General features: G+C 50.6%; 1 protein-coding gene across 3 annotated transcripts in view; it reads left to right on the top strand.

Annotated features, from left to right (window-relative positions):
- The window catches only part of CPXM2 (carboxypeptidase X, M14 family member 2), a 129,988-nt gene that overhangs the window by 91,707 nt on the left and 28,208 nt on the right, over positions 1 to 10,073 (top strand). For all 3 annotated transcript variants that reach the window (XM_029932742.1, XM_029932741.1, XM_029932743.1), the window contains exon 7: positions 8,768 to 8,856. In XM_029932742.1, the coding sequence (XP_029788602.1) occupies positions 8,768 to 8,856 (89 nt within the window). The remainder of the gene's footprint in view (positions 1 to 8,767; positions 8,857 to 10,073) is intronic.

The following is a 10,073-nucleotide window of genomic DNA, read 5'->3' as shown; positions in this document are numbered from 1 at the left end:
ATGGCCATTTGTAGGAAAGTGGATGGACCTTGAGGGTGTCATGCTAAGCGAAATAAGTCAGGCAGAGAAGGATAGATACCATATGTTTGCATTCATAGGTCTAACAGGAGAGACCTGGCAGGGGACCATGGGGAGAGGAAGGGGGAAAGAGAGCGGGGGAGAGTGAGGGACACAGATCAAGGGAGACTACTGAATACTGGAGACGAACCATGGACTGAAAGGGGAGGGGGGGGAGGGGGTGATGGTCATGGTGGGGGGCACTTGTGGGGAGAAGCACTGGGTGTTACATGGAAACCAATTTGACAATAAACTATTATAAAAAAAATAAAAAATAAAAAAATAAAATAAAATAAACCCAGATGGAAACTTTCTGAGTTTTTAAATAAAAGAAAAAAAGAGACACACTCTGCTTGGGGGACCAGGGTGGCTCCGTCAGTTAAGCGTCCAACTTCGGCTCAAGTCATGATCTTACCGTTCACGAGTTCGAGCCTCCCATTGGGCTCCGTGCTAACAGCTCAGTGCCTGGAGCCTGCTTCAGATTCTGTGTCTCCTTCTCTTTCTGCTGTCCCCGACTTGCACTCTGTCTCTTCCTCTCTCTCTGAAAAATAAATAAACATTAAAAAAAAAAAAAAAGACACACGCTGGCTGACTTCAAGATCACAGTGTCAGGGAGCCTGGGTGGCTCAGTGTGTTGAGCATCTGACTCTTGATTTCAGCTCAGGTCATGATCTTGTGCTTTGTGAGATCAAACCCCTTGTCAGGCTCTGTGCTGACAGTGCAGAGCCTGCTTGGGATTCTCCCTCTCCTTCTCTCTCTTCTCCTGCCCTACTTGTGCTAGCTCTCTCCCGCTCAAAAAAAATAAAAATAAAAAATCACAATGTTGATGGTTTTCAGCTGTTCGTTACCATAAACAATACTGCCGTGTGTGGAATCCATTTCTGAAAAAGGCCCCATTGCTCTGCACACGATTTCCCCACAGAGCAACAGGACTGGGCCCAGGGTGCCGGGGAATGACTTCCAGGGCGGGGGCCGGCAGTGCTGGAGCCCCAGTGCTGCTCGGCAGCTCCCACTGTGAACCCGTGCCCCCAGGGGAGAGCCGCCACGCCTCCCACCTCGTCCTCCTGGCCACCAGGCCTGAGTGACCTCCCTCCCGCTGCACACTGTGGTGACGCGTGTGGGGTTCTTGGCTTGGACTCAGGACTTCGTGAGGAGCTGTGCGCAGGTCTGGGGATAGGAGCCAAGGGGTGATGCCCCACAGCTGTTTCTATGGGTGGGCTGGGACCGTCAGACACACTGCACGTCCTTCCTTCCTCCTGATGCGCTGACCCTCCTGGTCATAAATCACTGAGAGATCACAAATCACTTTTGCAAGACCACTGCCTGTCTTGCTGACCTGGAATATTTCAGCCAGCACCCCCCACCACCACATCAATATGGATAAGTTGGGGGAAGGAGGGCTCCCCTGGGTCAGCAGAGCCACAAAGACAATGTCAGTTTATTTGCTTTGCCGCCTTTCACTTTCGTTCACAAAGGCCACACCTGGAATCCCCACGTCCCCATGGAACCCGGTCATTATCTTGGGCCCCGGCCTGGGCTTTGCAGACAGGAATCCAAACACAAAGTGGCTGTGTCCCTTAGCTTATCTTCCTTTGATACGGGGGATGTTTTCTCAGCCTCTTTTTTTTTTTTAATTAAAAAAAATTGTTTTACATTTATTTATTTTTTTGATAGATAGAGTGAGACAGAGCATGAGCAAGGGGGGCAGAGAGAGGAGGAGACACAGAATCCGAAGCAGGCTCCAGGCTCCGAGCTGTCAGCATAGAACCTGATCCAGGGCTCAAACCCACCAACCATGAGATCATGACCTGAGCCAAAGTCGACGCTTACCCGACTGAGCCACCCAGGAGTCCCATCTCAGGCTCTTTTTTAAAAAAAGAATTTTAATGTTTTTATTAATTTTTGAGAGCGAGAAACAGATCACAGGCATGGGGAGGGGCAGAGGGAATGGGATACACAGAATCCGAAGCAGATTCTAGGCTCTGAGCTGTCAGCACAGAGCCCGACATGGGGCTTGAACCCATGAACTGTGAGATCATGACCTGAGCTGAAGTTGGACACTTAACTGACTGAGCCGCCCAGGTGCCCCCAGCCACTTTTTGGTGAGACTGGAAGAACTGGTGAGATTGGCTGTGAATCATCTGCAGCCTGTCTTCGTTGTTACTCGTTGCCTGGGCCTTGTCTGATCTGAAAAAAAAGAATTTAAGTCCTTTTCAGGGAAGCTGGGTGGACAGGAAGGACGTGAGCTCTGGCTTAGATCAGACCTCGGTTCATGCTCTTGTATCATCCCTCGGCACCTGCGGTCTTGCCCAGCTTCTGGAAATACTCTCACTTTGCTTGTCTTGGGTCTAAAGTGGAGATAACCCCTTCCCTGTACAATTGGGACTAAGCCCTTCTACACTTTCCCCAAACATCCCAGTGAAATGACTCAAGCCCTCCCCATGGACCTGAGTCTCCCTTCTCGCCCTCCCCCCCAGGATTTCTGGGGCTACCTGGGGTGGTCCCTTTCTACCTTCTGCTTCATTGTCTTTTCCCAGTGCTCCGCCTGGTCTGCTTACGCCATTAGTCCCCTACCCCCTAGATTTGAGAATAACGGTCTCCACCAATGCTCCTTCACACCAGGAACTATTGCTGAGGTTTAGGGATAAGAAGGGGCCTTGGCTGCATGGAACATAGAGCCACACAGACCTGACAGCCCACCTTCCTGTTGCTAAGCCTCCTGGTCCTCCCAACAAAGGGGATCCATGGCTTGCTGCCACTCAGAGTGGCCCGCCGCATGCCGCCGAGACTGCTCTCTCCCTGCATAGACCTTTTCTCTGCTTCCCACTTCCTGTCTGCTGTCTTTCTCTGACTTCCCGTCTCTTGGACTTCCGGGTTGGGCGAAGGAAGTGAGTGGGATTGAAATATGTTCCTTTTTTAGATAAAGACCATCAATGCCCGTCCTCTCCTTTCTCCCATCCTGCCTGATGGAGCCTTGCCTTTCAAAGCCATGAGTTCGTGAGGACTCAGCTGCTCCCCTGGAATGCACGCAGACTGCCCTCCTTCTCCATCAGAATTGTTCATCTGCTCTTCCATCCCTGATGCACAGACGCCAGGAAGACTAAGCGAGAGCCGTTTGTAGAGTGCCCGATGTGCTTAGTGCAGGAAAAGTGTCGTTTCCTCCACTCTCCCCTCCTTTTACTACTCTTGGCTGGACCATTGGGTCCTGTGGCTAACTCATGTCTCAGGTCACCAGATCCCACGGGTGACGGGAGGATGAAAGGCCCGATGTTTCATTTCCTCACGTCCTGGTTTTGTTGTGTCCCCTGTTTTGTGGCGTGTAGGCTGCTGGCTGCTCCTATGATCTGCCGATGGGCATAAACCAGAACGCCTCCCTCTCACGTTCCCCCCTATGTAGAGGACTCTGAGATTTGGGGATGAGAGAGCAGGTCACATGGGGAACCAAAGAGTTCCCTCCTTCCCCGGATCCAGTCACACAGCAAGAAGCCTCCCTCTTACTGTGTGGAGGCAGCCCAGTTCTGGAAGCTGGGCGGTCCTCCCCTAGTGGCCTTGTGTACCACGTGCCGTGACTGCGTGCACTGGGTCGAATAGCACCCCTCACACTCATGTCGTCTGGAACCTCGGGATGCGATCTTATTTGGAAAGAGGGTCTTTGCAAGTGTGATTGGCTAAGATTAGGGTGGGCCCTAAATCCAGCGACTCATGTCCCTAGGAAGCGAAAACAAAGACACAGAGGGAGAAGGCCATGGGATGCTGGGGGCCGAGATGGGCGTGATGTGGCTACAAGCCGGGGGTTGCCAGCAACTGCCGGAAGTGGAAGAGGCAAGGAGGGACCCTCCCCTAGAGCCCTGAGCTGACTTCAGACCTCTGTGCTTCCTAACTGTGAGATGGTAAATTTGTTCCAGGCCACCCAGGTTATGGGACTTTGTTATGGAAGCGCTAGAATGCTAGGGCACTAAGGGGCCCAGAGATGGTAGAATGTTCCATAATCGTCCTCACTCCCCAGGGTGTGGTTGTCCCTCTCCACCCCCGCTGCCCTGCCTTCTAGTCTTGGTTCTGCCATGGGCTAGGGCATGGCAGCTGAGCAGACACTGGGCTCCTTCTCAGAGGTCTCCTGACCCCAGAACCTGTCATCCTTTGCATAGATAGTCTTTCCTAAGTAACCGGATTGGGATGTCTGTCCATCCCTCCACCCGTTCATTCATTCCTCACTCATGTGTTCGTACATCAGACACGAAGAATGAGGCAGAGCCCAGGGATTCCGAGAGCAGGTGGGCACTTCTGCCCCTAGAGCTCTCGCGGAGTAACAAGGGAAGTGTGCCGGGCATCCTTACCCCCAGGGAGGCCACTCTCCACTCAGGGAGGTCCAGCCTTGCCGGCCTCAGCCTGTCGTTCCTGTAACTGAGGGTGACATGCCCTTGCTGAGTTTCAGTAAACCTGTGGTTTCTCTTGGGGCACGTGCCCCGTGTTGATTATCGGGAAACTGGGAAAACATCAGCGCTCCTGACAACTGTCTTTTCTGAGCGTTCCTTCCGTCAGGTTGCAAATTGGCCCCAGGGCTGTCTGGAGAAACGGCATCCGATCGGAGGCGTTCCTGGGCTTCCGCGTGCAGCACAGCCGGGCCGTGGTACGGTAGGGCTATAGGAAAGGGACGAAAGGAAATCAGCATCACTATACACGCCCCCTTTGGAACCACTTGTGGCTGTGGGTTTGATGCTCCCATGGACAGTAAGGACCTGGCATCCAAACTGCCTCTGCCAGGAGCTCCAGCCCTCCTCCTTCCTCCTCTTGGAGGGACCTTGTCATAACGACCGTCAGGTGGGGCCTGGACAGATGTGGCCTTGTCCTCAGGGGCCTGCTCTTTGGTGCCCAGCTTGCATTTGGTGCCAGGTTATCCACGCTCAGGAGTCGGGGCTTCGGGCTACGGCGGCGGGCATTTCCTTGGGCAGACGCCAGGTAGGCCTTTTCTCAAAATAAAGAAGTGAAACTTGCATAATGTACGGTTGACCATTTTGAATTTTTTTTAATGTTTATTTTTAAGAGACAGAGAGAAATAGACAAAATGTGAGCAAGGGAGGGGCAGAGAGAGAGGGAGACACAGAGTCCAAAGCAGGCTCCAGACTCCGAGCTGTCAGCACAGAGCCTGACTCATGGCTTGAACTCACAAACTGCAAAATCATGACCAGAGCCGAAATCTAGACTCAGATGCTCAACCAACTGAGCCACCCAGGTGCCTCTCTAATGACCTCATTTTAACTTGCTGACCTCTGTAAAGATGCTCTCTCCAAATAAGGTCATATTCTAAAGTACTGGGGGTTAGGACTCCGACATATCTTTGTGGGTGGGGGAGGGGACATAATTCAACCCCCAAAAGGCATAATCGGTGGACGGCTTCAGGCAGAGCAGGCCTTTGAGTAGCTCAATAAGAGAAGGAAAGTCAGGGGGATGGTTGCAGGCTCCGCGTGCCCCGTCGGGAGTTTGTCCCCGTAACTAAGACTAAGGTGTTCCGGAAGGAATCAGCTGGTTTTCAGCACATACGACGTGACGTGTGAAAGCAAACACTTGAAGGGAGTTAGGACACTAATTTTCCAAAGCTCCATCTGTGAGGATAAAGGCTTCACAGGCTGAATCAGGACTCGGGTTTTAAATCGAGAAGCCCTCTTCTCATTAGCTTACGAGGTAGAGGAGGGCGGTTTTGGCTCACGTACATGAAAATTCCAGGGGTGGACCTGACTCTGACTCTGGCTTCAGGCAAGACTAGGTCTTCTGTCAGGGACTTCTTGGGGACTCAGGCCTCTGCTCTCCATCTCACGGACAGGGAGACCGACACCCCAAACCCACGTCACAATCTGAGCAACTCCTACGGAAGGAGTCTCCTTCACCTCCAGGAGGAAGGTCATGTGATTGGCCCAGCCTGGATCCTTGGATCTTGGGATCCCCTCTGAGCCAGTGACTCTGGGTACAGGACCCGTGTCATGGCTGGACATCAGTCACACACTCATACCTGTATGTTGGGCAAGGCAGTTTTATCCAGACCATCTGAAATACGTTCCCCACAGGCAGAAGGGATCTTTTGTCCACAGAAAGAAGGGGGCAGTGGGTTTGACTAATTGGCCTTGTTTGCAGATTCTGGGCCCCCAGAGGGCTTGGCTTGGTTCTTAGCCATCTCTACAGTACTGTGCTCTTAACAGGTTCTCAATAAAACTTTATCCAATCAGAGTAAGTGGACAAATAAAGAATTACTTGCTCAAAATGTGGGAGGTGGAAAGTTGTGAAAAATACCGACCTGTGGTTTTGAGACAGTTCTGGAACTTGTACCCTCGTCCTTAGGCACATTGATTAGCCTTAAGGAGGGCAGAACGTTGCCAAACATGGAGGTCCTTTGCACTTAGAGTTCTGAGTTTTTCTCCAATCTCTTTAAAGAACCCTGAAGGCATAAATTGTGTGTGAAGACAAAGGGGCTTTAAAGAGTTTTAGAAAGAGGCTCCTGGGACCTGGGGAGTGTTGAGTGGTTCTTAGGAAACATCATATGGGTAAATAAAGCATAAGTTGGTGTGAAAAATATGCTTTACCTTTGCTTTGAGGCTTAGAGGCTTGGAAATCCAAGTGGAGGCTACTGGTGTAAGGGTGTGGTCAGCCCGCACTCCAGGAAGGAAGGTGCTTGAAAATCACTGGGGAGCCTGTGCTAAACCTGGTCAGCTCTGCTTTTGCTTTCTTTCCTGGAGAGAATGCCAGCTCGCCCTCATACTTTTTCCCTTTCCATGATGGTCCTTGTTCCTTTTTTTTTTAAGTTATAGTCCCATATTCCTCTTCATTTCTTTTTTTTAATAATTTATTGTCAAATTGGTTTCCATGAAACACCCAGTGCTTCTCCCCACAAGTGCCCCCCCCACCACGATGGTCCTTGTTTCTAATAGTATTATTGGCAAAACCTTGGTGGACACTAAAATCCTGGTTTTTGGGCGTTTGGGTCTAGATGTGATTTTCACCTCATTGCATGCAGCCTCCGTTCTCCAGGTGAAGCCAGTGGTTAGGGAACCCCGGCAGCTGTGTGCCACGTGTACCAAGCGCCTTGTCCCTACTGGCAGGGTGCTGAGTCCTTTAACACAGTGCCCCTCAGACTTCCGAGCCCGTAGAGTCGGCTGGGGTTGTTTTTACATGTGGATTCTGATTCGGTAGGTCTGGGCTGGGTCTAAACAGGCAGCCAGAGTGCTGGTCTGAGGACCACACGTGGTGACACAAATCCGGACCTGCTGCTCCGGTACCACTCGGAGCAAATGCCCATCCGTCACCCACCACCGCCACGGCTACTGCCTCTGGAGTCACCCTTTGAGCCACTTGGATCGAACCACAGCTGCTGTGGCTGTCACTTTGCCTGCACGGTGTCTGGGCAGGAGAGCGACCTGGCTGAAGCATCGAGTTCTCTCTGTGTTGGGAGCCGGCCAGGATTTCCAGCTCGTCCTCCAAATGGAGATGCTGCGGGGCCGGCGGCAGGTCACGTCCAGAGAAAGACCTCCGGGCCCAGAGTGCTCCCCCCTTGTCCTCCTCTTCGCTCCTCTTCTTCCCCCGCCTGTCCTTCCTTCTGAGAGTCCTTTGTTCTCATAACCTTATGAACAACACGGCTTATGTGGATTGAAGAAAAGAGTCGATTTATATGGGCAGAGAATCCAGTTAAGAGCAGACATCTCTCCCCGGACCTCCGAATCCCAGGCTCCACGGGTCAGCAGTGGTATACAGCCTGTTCATGCCTGTTCGGGGGTTTCAGCAGAAACCCCAGACACCCCTCCTCCCAGCAGCCAGGGCTCGCTCAGTGGGTACCGGAACGGGGTATCTCACGTGGTTGGGAGTGCCAAGGGAGATTGGTTGGGATCCAGGGCAGCTATGCTCAGTAGCTCCTGATGCTCGCGGGGTTCTCTCTGTCCTCTACTCCAGAGAGCTTCTCACTCACTCCTCCTCTGCACCAGTAAAGTCCTTCCCTTCAGTCTGGACCAGTAAGGGAGGCCAAGAGGTGCTGTGCTCTGATTGGCTGAGACCAGTCACACTGGTCCCCTGAGCTGGGACTTGAGATGGATTTCCTAGAAGGTTTGGGGCAGTTCCCAAACTACATTGGGTTTCCGTAAGGAAGGGTGGAAGTGGACTAGATACTGGGTGAGTAACGAATAGTGTGCACCACGCTTCCAGAAGTTTCCATTTATGTATACAGTGGTGATATTCATTCCCGTATTCATTCATTCAGTGCTGAGTGTTTGCCAGGCACATAGATTATCCCAGTTACTATTAAGGAAAAACCAATGAAAGAAGTTCCTTTCTTCCCTTTTATGGGTAAAGAAATGAAGGCAAAGACTGTTTGAGTGATTTATCTGAGATCACACAGCACTCAGGTAGAAGAGTGGAGATTTGAACCAGGCATTCTGGCTCTAGGTCTGCACTCCCCACCACTGGCTAATTCTGACTCCTGAGATACTTCTCAAAAGTTGGCCTGCTTCCATTTCTGTGTCTCCTTCTCTGCTCCTCCCCCTCTCATGCTCTGTCTCTTTCTGTATCAAAAATAAATAAAAACAAACAAAAAAAAAGTTGGCTCTCTCCCCTCTGTGCATATGTTATGAAGCTAGAGATTAGGCTGTGTCTCCACACGAATCAGTCAACCAATGGAACCACCATAAGGAATAGAATGATGTGAGTGAATTTAAAACCATATTTCTGTCCCTAGATCCAAATAACTATTATCACCGACGGAATGAAATGACCACCACCGACGCCCTGGATTTTAAGCACCACAACTATAAGGAAATGCGCCAGGTATGATCCAGATTTCTCAAAGAGCATTATATCGTGTGCCCAGAAGAACACAGTTGTGTGTTTGTGTGCATGTGTGTGTGTGTGTGTGTGTGTGTGTGTGTGTGTGATTTCCTTCTAGAAATTAAGATGATGTATTTGGGATGGACATCTGAACGATCATTTTGGTTTTCTGAAGCTGTGCTAAATGCTTGTAGTTTCTAGGCTGAGGATGCCTTGTTGGAGCTGCAGTGACCAGAAGAAGCCTCCTTCTCCAGCAAGTGGTTGAAACAGAATTTGAAGCCAGACTTTTCTGATTTAATACAGGAGTTCTTAAGAATCACTATGTGTTTGGGACACCTGGGTGGCTCAGTCAGTTGAGCGTCCGCCTCTTGATTTCGGCTCAGGTCATGATCCCAGGGTCATGGGATCAAGCCATGCTTTGGAACCAGCTTGGGATTCTCTCTCCCTCTCCCTATGCCCCTCTCCCCTGCTCACATGCTCACTCGCTCTCTCTCTCCCTCCCTCTTTCTCTCTCATAAAAAAAAGACTCACTGTATGTTTAAGTGATAACACTGGCTTGTGGATGTTAGTCACAGGCAGAGTTGAAGAAGAAAAAGGATCTAGAATACACTGATAATAGTAATTGTAGGACCTACGTTAATTTACTACATTGGCAATTTACCTGTATTAACATGGTCTGCCCTCCTGACCACCCCATGAAGGCAGGGACTGTTCTCTTTCCCTTACTGGTGGGGGAACAAGCTACCAAGGAAATATACACTACTACCACTCACTATGCAGACTCTCTGATTCTCCATTTTGGTTGTGTAACAAAATCATGTGTGGAAGTTTAGGAAAATACCTGAACCTGAACCCTACCTTGGGCCACTTTTGTTTTATGTTTTTATTTTTTATTTTTATTTTTTTCCCCTCCATAATGTTTTATTGTCAAATTGTTTTCCATACAACACCCAGCGCTCTTCCCCTTAAGTGCCCTCCACCATCACCACCACCTCTTTTCCCCCCTCCTCCCTCCCCCTCAACCCTCAGTTCATTCTCAGCATTCAATAGTCTCTCAAGTTTTGCATCCCTCTCTCTCCCCAACTCTCTCTCCCTCCTCCGCTCCCCCTGGTTCTCCATTAGGTCTCTCCTGTTTTCCTGCTAGACCTATGAGTGCAAACATGTGGTTTCTGTCCTTCTCTGCCTGGCTTACTTCACTCAGCATGACACCCTCAAGG

The sequence above is a fragment of the Suricata suricatta genome, chromosome 2, assembly GCF_006229205.1.
Source record: "Suricata suricatta isolate VVHF042 chromosome 2, meerkat_22Aug2017_6uvM2_HiC, whole genome shotgun sequence".
In the NCBI taxonomy this organism is placed as follows: Eukaryota; Metazoa; Chordata; class Mammalia; order Carnivora; family Herpestidae; genus Suricata; species Suricata suricatta.
The sequence above is the reverse complement of the archived record's forward strand: the minus strand, read 5'-3'. Positions and strand labels throughout refer to the sequence as shown.